This window comes from Filicampus tigris, chromosome 21 (genome assembly GCF_054856515.1).
Source record: "Filicampus tigris isolate MCC_2025a chromosome 21, RoL_Ftig_1.0, whole genome shotgun sequence".
NCBI classification, from domain to species: Eukaryota; Metazoa; Chordata; class Actinopteri; order Syngnathiformes; family Syngnathidae; genus Filicampus; species Filicampus tigris.
This window is the reverse complement of record NC_141237.1, coordinates 14,437,501-14,452,500: the sequence shown is the minus strand read 5'-3', so window position 1 is coordinate 14,452,500 and position 15,000 is coordinate 14,437,501. Positions and strand designations below refer to the sequence as shown.

The 15,000-nt window shown below is 42.5% G+C and overlaps 1 protein-coding gene, 1 long non-coding RNA gene and 1 pseudogene across 4 annotated transcripts in view; 1 reads left to right on the top strand and 2 right to left on the bottom strand.

The window, feature by feature from the left end:
- Nucleotides 1-155, bottom strand: part of LOC147127739 (U2 spliceosomal RNA) — a 201-nt pseudogene extending 46 nt beyond the window's left edge.
- Nucleotides 156-5,052: 4,897 nt separating this feature from the next.
- Nucleotides 5,053-7,500, bottom strand: LOC147127738 (uncharacterized). Its single transcript, XR_015084200.1, has 3 exons — nt 6,964-7,500; nt 6,677-6,790; nt 5,053-5,349 (listed from the first exon to the last, which is right to left on the bottom strand). It is a non-coding gene; the product is annotated as an uncharacterized LOC147127738 (long non-coding RNA).
- Nucleotides 7,501-10,513: 3,013 nt separating this feature from the next.
- LOC147127737 (uncharacterized) overlaps nt 10,514-15,000 on the top strand; it is a 26,604-nt gene continuing 22,117 nt past the window's right edge. For all 3 annotated transcript variants that reach the window (XR_015084180.1, XM_086020387.1, XM_086020388.1), the window contains exon 1: nt 10,514-10,973. Coding sequence is in view for 2 of the 3 variants with exons in the window: in XM_086020387.1 (XP_085876513.1) it covers nt 10,853-10,973 (121 nt within the window). In the remaining variant the exon portion in view is untranslated. The remainder of the gene's footprint in view (nt 10,974-15,000) is intronic.

The following is a 15,000-nucleotide window of genomic DNA, read 5'->3' as shown; positions in this document are numbered from 1 at the left end:
TGAAGTGGACGGAGCAAGCCCCCATTCCATCTCCAAGTTCCAAAAAACAATTTAATATATGGTCCCGGGATAGGGGACGTATCAGATATTAAATTGATAAGAACCGATTTTTTTTCTTTTGAACAAGTTTTATTGTTACAATGGACAGATGTTATTTACATCTCTCCAATATGGAGCACAGTTTTATTTACAAACAACAATTTTAAGATAATATCCTTGTAAGCTTAAAGATCAACATGTTAAACTTAATACAAGGTAAACTATGCATAAAATACTAAAGTTTAAAAGACAGATTAGATAAAACATATCGAGCCTGTTGTACAGAAGTGTAGTGTCTCCTTACTAAGTGGGACCTCATCCCACCCTCTCAAGCAGCATTCCTCCAGTTGAATCCTCTCAGGGCGCCCATCGGAGTTCCTCGACCCTCTTGCTCCTTTTCCCCAGCCTCTCCCGGTGAGCCAGGCTGTCACTGCCAAGACCTTTCCTGTGTAGCTCCAAGCGCATTTCGCAGGTGCAGGGTTACATATTGGCTCTCCAAGGAGAGCTGGAGGTCCGGCACTCCTTTTCCTCCCTTTCCCTTGGTTTTCTTCATTGTGTTTCTCTTCAGTCTCTCCCACTTGGACCCTCAGATAAAATGAAAGACGGCACGGTCCAAATCTAAAGCAAGGGTAGAATAACAGCTTTTATGATTAAAACTTTCCCCTCTATAGTCAACTCTCTCAGCCCCCCAAAACCAAGTCTTTTTCTCACTTTCCCTATCACGTCACCCCAGATTGTTTCCCCGCCCCCATCTTTGCCAAATTTGATCCCAAGTATTCTCTGATCAGTTTGTATCAGTGTCAGAGGTAGTCTTGTCTTTTCTGTCGCGGTCCACGGTCCATAAAATTGTGCTTGGGTCCTAGCTCTGTTGAGTTTTGACCCAGAGGCCCTTCCGTACCAGTCAGTCAAGTCCAAGGCCCTTGTCACAGATAAAAGATTTTGTTTTATTAGTAGTAATTGTTGGCATTTGATAAATTCATTGAGTTTGGACGTAGTGCTGAGATGTCCCACACTGTGAGCAGGCATTGAACGCTATTCGAGTGCTAAGTGTTGATAGTGAGTGACTTTTTTTTTTCTCTTTCTTCCTTTGACACAGCTTGTAGTTTGTTCGTGCCAGCAAACTCAGTAGTTGGATAAGCGGTTTGAAAGATGACACCATTGCATAGCTTGTATGGACACACAAGTGTTGCAGAATACACATCGTTGCATAAACATTTGTTTGCGCGGGTGCGTTGCCACAGGTGAAGTGTCTCTTGTGTTCAAGAGAACTGGCGAGTAATGGGAACATCTCGGCAATGCTGAGGCACCATGGAGCCCTGCATCAAGACAACGTGCCAGGTGGTTCAAGCTCTAGTAATCTCTTTTGAGTGCAATGGAAATATACATTTTCACTGTCTGTGAAAATTGTGCATGTACTTCACATATGAAATCCATCCATCCATTATCTATACCGCGTATCCTCACACGTGTCGTGGGCATGCTGGAGCCTATCCCAGCTGTCTTAGGGCAGTAGGCGGGGGACACCCTGAATTGGTTGCCAGTCAATCCCAGTGCACACTGAGACAACCAAACATCCGCACTCACAATCACACCTAGGGGCAATTTAGAGTGTCCCATCAATTTACCATGCATATTTTTTGGAATGTGGGAGGAAACCGGAGTACCCGGAAAAAACCCATGCAGGCACGGGGAGAACATGCAAACTCCACACAGGGAGGCCGGACCTACGACCTCTGAACTGTGAGCCGGATATGCTCACCAGTCGACCACCGTGCCGCCCCACATATGAAATAAATAAATAAAAATTATTTTAACTGTCTGTAGTTTAGCTGTACGCTTCAAGTCAAAGTTTATTTTTTTTCCCAGGAGAGAAGACTGATATCACTAAAGCATGAATTGCTACACTCTAAAAACAGTTGGGTTATTTCATTAACCCAATTTTTGGATTTTTTGTGTTGGGTCAGAATTCTGGGTTATTTCTTATAAATTAATCCAAATGTTGGTTAAAATTAACTCTATATTGGGTTATATACGAGTAATGTTTTATGTTGGGTCAAAAATCAACCTCACAGGCCCATACACAGGTGCCAGATGTCATGTCATGTCATCTTCCAAACCACTTATCCGCGGGGAGTTGCTGGAGCCTATCCCAGCCGTCAATGGGCGAAGGCAGACTACACCCCGAACTGGTCACCAGCCAGTCGCAGAGCACACATAGACACTGTCACTGAGCGGGAATCGATCCCACGCTGCCCGCACACAACTCAGGCGTGTGTACCACTACACTATCAGTGGACTAGGTGCCAGATGTACACTTGAATGACTGGCGGGCATGACAGCCACCGACATACTGTTCATGTCTACACACGCAGCATTGTGGTCAAGTCAACGACACTTTTGACATTTGGATTTCTTCATTTATCACACTGTTTTCCAGAGCTGTGCACTTGACCCGTTTTTTGCCGGTCTGGCCACGCCCTTGACCTGGGTACCCTTCCGGCCGCGACCCTCCGGCCATATTCATGAGCATTGTCAGCCCCCGCCCCGTTCCGCCCTCCGCACATGTTGCGATGACCAGAGCTGGGCAGTGCGTCCCTGGGCCGGACCGGTCAGACTCTCCGGCCCGGCCGGATGTCCATTTTTGGGGCGCAGGGGGCGACTGACAAATCTTAAAAAATGGCTGGACTAAGCATGGCCGGAAGTCGATTTTAGTCCGGCCCACTAATCGGCCCTCATGCGTGTGACGTGCTCGCGAGGCGGCAAAATTTCATCTCAGCCTACTCGGTGAAAGGCTTCTTTTTAGGCTTCTTTCTACTACCGTGCCGGCGCGATCGACAATTGATGTTATAGGGATTGTGGTATTGCCCCCCAGCACCCCTCGCCCCCTCTTGTAATGGTATGCCCTAGTTGCAGGTGGGAGGCGCGGGTTACGTGATGGTACAATGAGGAAATGCAAACACGCTTCAACGCACGTTGCTGTCTCACGTCTCTTCTTACACAAACAACTGCCACATTGATTTACATGACTGACGCATTGTGTTGTTGGTGACAGGTCTGCAATACATGCCACGCACACATGAGGATTTGTTGCCGCTCTGATCAGTCCATTATATCACATTTTGTGATGACATACAGTTTCCCACACCTAGAAGATGCCCCACACAGCTCGTTGCTGCTACAAAGCAACTAGTTTAGCAGCGTTGTGTGTGGAAAGAATTTACTCACCCACGTTCCTCCTTAGCCGCCACCTTGCAGATCGTTTTCGCAATAAAATTAAATGCATCGTCTAGTCATCTCGGTCCCTTTATGGTTGTAGCAGGCACGATATCCATTGTGGCCGCTGTCTTTTTGAAGCGACACCCCCTGACTTGTTTCAAAACAACTTGTGTCTACAAGTATCTATATTATCATTATTATTATAATTATTTATATTCAAGCTGCGCGCAGCACGACTCAAGGATGACGCAGCCACATCAAGGTAGAGTTCATGCACTTCTCTGGCATCTTCCCTTTTTCTGGAAATACGCCATAGCAAACCAGCAGAGTATAGTGGCTTGCTGGTATGCTTTTATTTTGAAGGCCGGGAAGGAGGGGAAGTGTGGAAAATAAATAAGTAACTTGACTACGACTTCTGGCTGTCTGTTGGACCCAAATAATTATGCGATACGACAAATCCAACCCCGGGGTGTAAGCACACGCAGTTGGCTAAATACTACTGGCGCATTTTAAGCGTGTCCACAGCGGGTTCAAATTGTAAATTAGCCAGCTAATGATCTTTAAAAAGCCTCTGCCGTTAGAGGATTTCTCTTTTCTGGATTTTTTTTTTTTTTGGTCGGAGGGCGGAATGGGGCGGGGCCGACAATGTTTATGAATATGGCCGGGGGGTCGCGGCCGGAAGGGTACCCAAGTCAAGGGTGGAGGGTCGCGGCCGGACGGGCAAAAAATGGTCAAGTGCCCAGCTCTGGCGATGACGTAGAGTTTCCCCTGGCTTGGCCCGGCAATTTGTTGCCTCGGAGGAGAGGATCCATCACGCAACTCGTTGCTGCTGCGAAGCAAACTAATTTGGCAGCGGCGAGGGTGTTATGTCACTTGTGTGTGTACTGTAAAGAAGCTACACACGCATGTACCACCTTCTCCATCGCCTTTCAGATCGTTTTCGCAATACACTTAAATGCATCGTCTAGTCATCTACGTCCCTTTGCTGTAGCAGGCACTATATCCTCGATGTCCTTTGATTTTTCTGTGACATTATTTTTTTGAATTTTAATACCCTTAACACGAATAAGAGGATTGATTTTCTTATGCAAATACTTTATTAAAGCGATGTCAACCCAAACATATTACTTTTTAAGAATGTGATCCATGCAAGCCCACTAGTTGAAACAAGGCATTCTGATAAATATTGCGTTTGTGGAATAAGAGTTAATCCACCTGTTTTTAGTCATCACGGGGGGCGGCCATTTTATTACGTCATTCGACTGAAAAGGATATCACAGTTGCTCAGGGCTCAGGTAACGATCACAGCTCATCTGTTTTCTGAAACTGAGCCACGATTTGTCGTTATTTGAGCCCTCAGGGCAGCTGTGATGTCATTTTCAGTCGACAGAAGTGCTAAAATGAGAGGTGATATTCTACGTCCCAACAGTCCATCTTTAGCCGCTGCCCAGGTCACAGTGCACACAACCCCTTTGGCCCATCCCCGAGCCCACACACAGTAGATAAAGACCACAGGAGCCACAGTACAAATCAAAGCCATTTTTAGAGTTTTATTTTTTCCAACAGAAACTTAAATACAGATAATATAACAATTAAAAAAAATACTTTGTTGTATAACAACTCTTGTTGGTCTTGTTGGTCTATTTATAAATATGTAGGTCTATTTATAAATATGTACTTATAAATATGTATATATGTAAATATGCACATTTTAATACAGTGTTACCTTAAAATACAAGTGACTCGACTTGTAAGTTTTGAGATACAAGCCACCATTTGGACGATTTATTTATTTGTATTTATTTTTGCTGACTCACCAACACAAAATTGAGGTAGCAGCATTGCATGGTGGAAGTGAACTCGATTCACAGAACGCACAATAGCAGCACTTTGGCAAATGGTAAACACTTTATCAAAAAGAGGCCTAAGGCCCACAAGGAGGCAAAAGGCATGCGGCAGGTTGGCAAGCTTTTTCATGACCACTCTACCTTCCAACACAATCCCAACTGTGGATGGGGTAACTGGAGTGTCTTCATTTTCAACTCATAGTATTCCCACAGACGTTTGGTGGTAGGAGTTCATGTCATTTTCATCCTAACACAAAAAAAATATTAAAAATAAGAGCCATTATATTGACTGTAACTGTTGGATTGAGTGTTTGTATCAAATAATACGAGGAAAAAAAAGTATTTGTCTGTGTCACATAAAATATATTGAAAAAAAATCACAGCAACAACAAGCATGCAAGTGTTCACACAAAAGAAATCAATATAATTTAAAGCAAATCAAATACATATATTTTTTTAAAAATCAAGACAAGAACCAGTATAACTTAATACAAATATATTAACTAGTGTCTTTTTTGGCCATTTCTGTGTTCTTTTAATTCTGTTCCATGACATACAAAAACGACTTTGGTAGCCATCCCGTGAAATATACAGAAAATGAGCTATGAGTATTTGAAAATACAACTTTGGCCCATTTTTGCACATTTACAGGTGTCAACTTTTTCCCGCTTGTCCTAGACGGTTAACTTGATTGACTTCATACTTGGGCTGTACCATTTCAACACCTGGGACAACAACAGGGAGAAAAATGACGTTTTCAACGTGCTACATGATGGGAGTGGGACATCAAATTTTGCGTTTCATAATCCCTTCTAAACAAAGCATTCTCTGTTGTATGTAACTGCCTAAAATCTATAAAAAATGTTTAGAGTCATACCCTAAACAGGAAGGCCTCCATTTTGATTTTACTTTGGAATTTGGTGCCATTTTGGGCTTTTTGTAGAGTTTACATTTTAACAATCTCCTCCTAGAAAACATAGCCGATTGTCTTCAAACTTTGGGTGCTTAATCTAAAGATGTTTTGGATGAAAAGTTATTGAAAACTTAATTTCGCTTCGTATTGCCGTGGCGTAGCGCCATTTGCAAAGAAATATAACATAATACAATTGTAATGTTTGTTTTTCTGATTTCGATTTGTAAATTGGTGATTTGTAATGTAATTGTAAGTGCGTTGTTAATTGTTCTGATGCTTGCCAATCTATGGATTGGGTTTTTGTAATTTATGTTTTGTTGTTCTAGTTTCTGTTCTGCCGTAGATTTTTTTTCTTTCATTTTCTGTTGCGTTTTTAATATATATGGTGTTCAACAAACTTATACTATTTTTTAATTAGTTTTCAGTTACATTAATTAAAACAAATTCGGTTATTTACATGGCAGAACTTGAAAAAGGCAGCAGGATCATCACCCAAAATGATAGCTAGCTCTCGAATGCACATGCATCTCATGTCAACACAAAAGACAAAGGATGATAATGCAGTTTGCCAACCATTTTACTAGAAATGGTCATAAATAAAACAAAACTATTGGTCTAAACAAGAGCACAGAAAAGAGTTTGAACAACAAAGTTTATGAACCTTCATCTTTCGCAGAAGTTCAGGCACGATCTGGCCATTGAGTTCTCTCTTGGAGTGAGGTTTTAGTGCTTTCAATATCCTCTTTGTGGCAGGGGAAGGCTTTAGAAATTACATCTGAAAAAAAAACAAGAAGTCAAAAACGTGTATTTTTTTCCTTTTCAAATGAACACTTAATTGATCCTCAATAACTCCTGTTTACAATCACAGTTAGGCACCTGTGCCATATACAAATCAAACGTTATTATGTGTAAAGTGTAACAAGTAAAAATAAAAAATTAAACACTGACTCGATGCTTGGTCTCCTCTCTCCACTGTCGGACAACGCCACTGCGCCCGCTGTGAGAGAGCCAAAGTATCGTCGAATGGGTGCGAGGACGCAAATGTAAGACGACCCAAATTGGCGTATTAGTCTACAACACACTATTTCAAAGCAAGAAGAAACTAGTAGTGACAATAAATGAAAATAAAATCGAGTGTTAGAACGTAAAACTATATATTCGGTCGTGTTTAACGCAGCGAAAACAACGTGGATTCATCCAGGTTAGCTAACAAGAGGAGGGGGGGAGGTGGACGACGACCCGAATTGGCGTATTACTTCACAATACTCAACAAAGCAAGAAAGACCTAGTATTAACAATAAGAATAAAATTAAGTGTGAGAATGTAGAACTATATATTTGGTCGCAGCGAAACTAACAGCATAAATTTAAATTACGGTAAATTAACACGTAAATGAACCCAAATAGAGATATTTTTGTCTCCAAAATGTTGAAGAAAAAAACCCCGTCAAATAAAAAGCGTTCCACCGTGAGAAAACGCTGCTGGGGTGATCAATTCAAGATGGCAGATAACTTTTTCTCCGAGGCTTTGAATGGCCCAAGTGCCAACCAATCACTGAGCCCCACTTTCTTTCGGGTGTGTTATTTCAATTTATATTTATGAGTACGTTCGAAAAGTGACTCAGATTAGTAGAGTATACTTAAAATCAAAAGTATTAGTAGTCCTTCAACATTTACATACATTGTACATGCATTTTTAAGTAGAGCTAACAATTGGGGTTAACAGTGAAGGAAGAAAACTTGAATTTTAATACATATTGAATTCAAAGTTTAAAATGCAAATGTTGTGTGTATTTAGGGGCTATTTTAGCCCGAACATTCAGGACAGTTTGTTAATTTATATTCTATTGATGTAACAACAACTGACTGAATAAAGGTGAACAATTGAAAGAGAAATACATTTCTGATACATTTTCCAATGCAATGCATGGCATTTATTATGAATAAGAGCTGGGCACTTGACCATTTTTTTTGCCCGTCCGGCCCTCCACCCTTGACTTGGGTACCCTTCCGGCCGCGATCCCCCAGCCATATTCATAAACAATGCTCTAACGGCAGAGGCTTTTAAAAGATCATTAGCTGGCTAATTTACAATTTGAACCCGCTGTGGACACGCTTCAAATGCGCCAGTAGTACTTAGCCAACCGCGTGTGCTTACTTGCATTGCGAGCCCCGGGGTTGGATTTGTCGTATCGTATAATTATTTGGGTCCAACAGACAGCCAGAAGTCGTAGTCAAGTTAATTATTTATTTTCCACACTTCCCCTCCTTCCCAGCCTTCAAAATAAAAGCATACCAGCAAACCACTATACTCAGCTGGTTTGCTATGGCGTATTTCCGGAAATAGGGAAGACGCCAGAGAAGAGCATGAACTCCACCTTGATGTGGCTGCAACATCCTTGAGTCAGAGCTGCGCGCAGCTTGAATATACTCCCCCAAAAAAACAATAATAATAATTATAATAATAATATATATACTCGTGGACACAAGTTGTTTTGAAACAAGTCGGGGGGCGTCGCTTCAAAACAGCGACCACAATGGATATCATGCCTGCTACAACCATAAAGAGACCGAGATGACTAGACGATGCATTTAATTTTATTGCGAAAATGATCTGGAAGGTGGCGGCTAAGGGGAAACGTGGGTGAGTACATTCTTCCCACACACAATGCTGCTAAACTAGTTGCTTTGCAGCAGCAACGAGCTGCGTGGGGCATCGTCTACGTGTGGGAAACTGTATGTTATCACGAAATGTGATATAATGTAACGATTAGAGCGGCAACAAATCCTTATGTGTGTGGAATGTGTTGCAGACCTGTCACCAACAGCACAATGCGTCAGTCATGTGAATCAATGTGGCAGTTGTTTGTGTAAGAAGAGACGTGAGACAGCAACGTGCGTTCAAGTGTGTTTGTATTTCCTCATTGTCACATCACGTAACCCACGCCTCCCACCTGCAACTGGGGCATACCATTACACGAGGGGGCGGGGGGTGCTGGGGGGCAATGGCACAATCCCTACAACATCAATTGTCGCTCGTGCCGACTCGGGAGGAGAAAGAAGCCTAAAAAGAAGCTTTTCACAAAGTAGGCTGAGATGAAATTTTGCCGCCTCGCGAGCACGTCACATGCATGAGGGCCAATTAGTGGACCGAACTAAGATCGATTTCCAACCATGCTTAGTCCAGCCTTTTTTTTTTTTATTTGTCAGTCGCCCCCCCGCCCCAAAAATGGACATCCGGCCGGGCCGTAGGGTCCGACCGGTATGGCCCAGAGACGGACTGCCCAGCTCTGGTAATGTAATGAGTAATGGTACCGACTCCCAGTCCAGCAGGGTCTCATTCGCTAGCACCATGTTAGCTGCATTATTATGCACACAGGTGACGACTTTATTTTGTAGTGCCCATGTACCCATCATACTCCGCAGGAGAGCAGCCAAGGTTTCAGCTGTGTGTCTTTCCTCTAAGGCTAGGTTCAAACTGCAAGCAAATGCGACCCAGATCAGATTTTTTTGCCCATATGCGACCTGTATCAGATTTTTTTATGACAGTCTGAATGGCTCAATTCCGATTTTTTCAAATGCGACCTGGGTCGCTTTCATACAGTATGTGGTCATAGATCAGATACGTGTCCGATCTTTTCCAATGCGTTCGCGGTCCAAACGGCCAGGTCGCATATACTGTACATGACATTGACGAGCCCAAGATGCGCTCCGCGCAGGCGGAGTGAAAGTGCTGGCAGCAGGGGGATCGAATCTGCAAAGTTGTTTTGAGTAACACTATTGACTTTATATTTTACTTTAATTTAATCCCACTTGAAACGTGAAGCATAAAGTGGACATTTATGGCGATCGTAGTAATTCAGCCACAGCTCAGATTGATTTTTTTTACGCAGGGTTATGACGTGAAGTCATCGTTAGTGATGTCTCCATGAAATGAGATAATAAAGCCTCGCCTCATAATTTCCCCCAAATACTGTATTTATTTCTACCTGCTACCTAATCACTTGAATGCCCCGACACGCTGGACCACATTTACTTCCGCAAACACAACATCGGGTGTGACGTCGTCTCTTCTTCTGCGCAGACGGGCCACTTTGACGACGCATGTGTTCATACAGCAGACAAGACAGAGGTCGTATTTTTAATGTAATATGAAAGCTTACACAAAAAATAGGATTTTTTAGGGGGCGAGGGAGCAATTCTCTCTCTTGGTGCTCAGCATGATTACAGAGGCCGAGGCAGAGGCGTGTGGAACAAGATGCGTGATACTTAATGCCGCGTTTAACCGACTAGTAAAATACAAAACGTTTAATAAATCGTAGACGGTTAAACGGTTAAACGACTAGTCGCGCACATCCCTAATAAGTACCAATGTTCAGCTCATCCAAGTGTCCCTTTAACAGAGAAGTGGTTCAATTTGCAGCACAATTGGCGACATCAGTCGGTGACTTGATGACAGTGCTCCACACTCGTTTCGCCGCCTCCGCCCAGTTTCGAGCGGCTAATCATATCGCAGCGGGGCGTGTCCTAACTTTCGCCGCACATCTGCTCCTGTGCACGGGTTTTCATTGCGGAACAGCACCCTACGCAAAATCATTCTTTCCGTTTTAGTGCTGAACCCACTGCAGCCTCCACACAGGACGTCCATCGATACATTAACGGACTACGACATCATTTATTAAATCCTAGTGTCCAGATTAACTCGTCTCGGCGCACGCTGATGCTTCTCGGCCTAGTTATCTTATTTATCTTAGCTCGCTAGCCGCTAACAAAGAGAAGCACACGACACATGGTCAAGAAGAGATGAAGTCCGAATTTGTTGGGATTATCGTGTGATTATGTGTGCAACAACAACAAAGTACGAGGAGGAACTTTGTGGAATAAAAGAAGAGAACGAGCAACATCATCAACTGCTAGGCGAAGTTTGCAAGCAGCCTCGTTTTGTGCTAGACGCAGCAGGTTGGTACACTTCTTACTCTCATTTTCCTTGTAAAAAATTACTTTCTATCGTTACAAATATGCATGTCACATGTGTTTGTATTTCAATGTAAACTTCATTACCGCATGGTAATGACGGCCAGATGAAGTTGTTAGGGGAAAATGCGTTCAAGGTGTTTGCACCATTACCCTTAAGTGATTTCTGGGAAGCAACTTGATTTGGTCGGAATCGTGTTGTTTTCACCTTAAAGGGATTAGAGAGCCGGGACGTTCTATTTATCAATAACAAGCTCAATTTATGTATTTTTTTTTTATCAGGAAAAGGACATTAGCTTGCATTTTAACTTAACAATTTGTTTTGGGGAAATCAGTACAAAACTAACGTGTTCAGAAACTCCTACCAGAAATTAGCAATTTGACCACACCTCCTCCCCCATGCCTTGTGTGAGGTCACGCGAGGGACTGATTATATTTTGTCACTCAAAGTCCTTGTCAATAACATTGCTAATATTGTCAAAAATAACAGGGATCAATCAGCCCAATACATGTGGACACCTTCTATGTCTGACCAAGGGCGGCACGGTGATCGACTGGTTAGCACGTCCGCCTCGCAGTTCAGAGGTCATGGGTTCGATCCCGGCTGCGGCCTTCCTGTGTGGAGTTTGCATGTTCTCCCCGCGCCTGCGTGCGTTTTCTCCAGGAACTCCGGTTTCCTCCCACATTCCAAAAACGTGCATGGTAAGTTGAGTGGACACTCTAAATTGCCCCTAGGTGTGATTGTGAGTGCGGATGTTTGTCTCTGTGTGCCCTGCGATTGGCTGGCAACCAATTCAGGGTGCACCCGCCTACTGCCCGAAGACAGCTGGGATAGGCTCCAGCACCCTTGTGAGGACAAGCGGTATAGGTAATGGATGGATGGATGGATGTCTGACTAAAGAGAGCAAGAAATGAGCAGCCTCCATGCAGCTGAGGTGCACTTCATGCCGCATACGTTGTCATGTCATAAGTCACCAAGATACTCAAACACATTGCATTCCGAGAAGCTTTTTCATTAGCTGAATTGCTCATAGGTTGTTATAAATTCCATTTAAAGTAGGGATGCTCCGATCGATCGGGCACGAGATCGGCATATTCGATCAAAGCCTTTTATTGCAGATCAAAGAATCCGATCACCCGCAGTTCATGTGGTGCGCTGTGTGTAGTTTGCGTCTTGTAATATGTGCCATGAAAAGATAGCTTGCGGGGGGAGCATGGTCACAAGTTTCAACACAACCAACTTAATCCGACATTTGAAGAACAAGCGTTTGGAAGACTATGGTGAGTTTACGAGGCTCACTGCATTGAAGCACAGCAACAATGAACAGCTAACGCAGCCCATGCTGATCAACTCATACCCATGTCAGCGTGACAGGCAAAAGGCAACGCAAATAACCAGGAAAATAATGAAATTTATCGGAGTTGATTGACCAACCATTCTTGGTGGTGGAAAACACCAGATTCCGCCGTCTGCTCGCCCACTTCGAGCCTCGCTAGCTACATGCTACCGGGACGCAAATACTTTACAGACGTAGCGCCACCAGAGAGTGTATTGTTGCATCCAAAGTTTCCTAAAAGAAGGCCTATTCAATTTTACAAGTGTTAAATGGAGCTCGGATGTCAGTCCTGTGTTTTTCGCTCGCGTACTGCTTTTAATGACAATGTTCGAACGAGGCATATGTATTCCAAAATGTGTTATACATGATTCGTTACTTTTTTCTCATTGACAAATGCACAAGATAGTTTGTCTATGCACAAGACAAGAAACCAAGTTCCTGAGTCGTTTCAATTTAGAAACTCATTGAATAGTTTATTCGAGTGAAGCCTGCATGTGATTATATTTTCTACTTTGGATATTTTCTGAACCATGCAATGTTTAGGTGGCATGTTATTTATTTGACTTTTTGCATAATTAGGTATTTTGAGACTGCTGATTCTTTTGATCTGTTAAAAACTGTTACTAAAAGCTGGTAAATATAAGTTTTTCAGTTATCTTTGTGACTGAGTAATTGTGGTATTGTGCCAGTAATGGTTTTGTATTTCTTCATGCTTTTGAAAATATATATAGATTTTTGTCAAAACTACGGCAATGTGGACACCTTCTATGTCTGACCAAGAGCGGCACGGTGATCGACTGGTTAGCGCGTCCTGTTTTTTCAGGTAATGCATAATAGCAGTTACCATAAATAAATGGAAAAATATACAGGTATTCCATGTGATCGAAATCTGTATCGGTATTGGCCGATCTCACTCATGCATGATCGGTATCGGTGTCATAAAACCTGATCGGAACATCCCTAATTTAAAGTGTTAGGTTGACTTACTTTTTCTCTGAGGTCCACCACGCTTAGGTTGACTTACTTTTTCTCCGAGTTCCACCCGCGTGGACTGGTGCTCTTAAAGTCCAACTTTAACATTCTGACAAGCCGACCCCTGGGGCTTGTATTTATCTAAAATTGACTCACACAGGCCGGCCCGCTTGCACGGCGATGCCGCTGTATCTCGTTCGCCGCAATGAGACCTCCTCTGTATCAAACACGGTGCTCCTGGCTGGAAGACCAGCCGTGGCAAACATGACTGAAGGTGAACACGGAGCATCTTGGGTGCCTATATGGTGGATCTTTGTGAAACGGAAACCCATGTCTTTTCAAAGTTGATACCTCCATCCATTTTCTCGAATCTGCCACTTATCACTCGCCGCGCCGGTGATGCCGAGCGAAATCTCTGGCACAACACCGGCTACTGGCTTACCGCTTTAAACATTTTTTTATGCAATTAAAAAAAAAAAAAAAAAAAGTCTCACTAGCGCCCCCTAGAAATTTAAAAAAATTCTGCCCCGGTTGTACTTTTCACCTAGATCGACGAAAAATTTGTGGTATACGTAACAGTTCAAGGCCTACAAAAAAGTCTCTTGGAGCCATATGCTAAACACAACAGGAAGTCGGGCATTTTGAATTAAGTTTAAAGTAAGAATTTGCTCTGATTACAATAGCTACTGGAACTTGACCCACATGATAATTTCTTCAAAAACCCGACTAACATTTGATAAAAGTCGAAGCCTGAAGACATCTCCAAACTTATTTTTCATCGTAGTGGTAGCGCCACCTACTGGGTAAATGAAGTACATGTTTTATTCTTTGATCTTTTCCTCCTCGCAGGTTAACCAGGTCGACCTCAGAATTGCTCCGAAGACTCTGTGGACCTTCCTGATGTTAAAATATGATATTTGTGATTTTTCGTAAAAAGCTGTCGCCATGGCAACGGGCAGTTCGCAAATAAAACTACGCTGATTTTGACAGTCTAAACATGCATAAAATCTCACGAAATTTTGCACACACATCAGGCCTGGTGAAATCCTCTTTTTTTGTTGTTGTTTTAAGGTGCGATTGTTTAAAAAAATGGCTCGCTAGCGCGCCCTATAATTAGAAAAAAAAAAATCTGCCCCGGTTGTACCTTTCACCTATATCTACGAAAATTTGCTGGTATATCTAACATGTCAACACCTACAAAAAAGTCTCTCGGAGCTATGTGCTAAACCTCCCGGCTCCTGCGCACCCTCTCTTTTTATTTTTCTTCGGTGTCCCTGATAACAAAGGTGTTCCAGCTCTAAGGGAAAGGGGAGCGAAAGCAGCTGGAACACTATGAACTTGTTTTGTCTATGTGTGTGTGTGTGTGTGAGCAATTAACATACATAAGTGAAAGCAAAGCACACCAAGCAAGTTGGCCTAATGATAAAAATCAAACACCTGAAAAATAAAATGCATTATTATTCTTACATTCCCCCCTGTTTTTATATAATATAAAGCTAAACACATGAACAATAAAATACATCATTATTCGTGTATAGTATAAAGCTAAACCTACAAAACTAACAGGCTTAATAATGAAAAATCAACATGAATAATAAAATGCATTATTATTCTTACATTTCCCCCCTGTTTTTATATAATATAAAACCAACTATAATATAAAACTAAACCTGAAAAATCTGATTGAAAAATCCAACACCCGA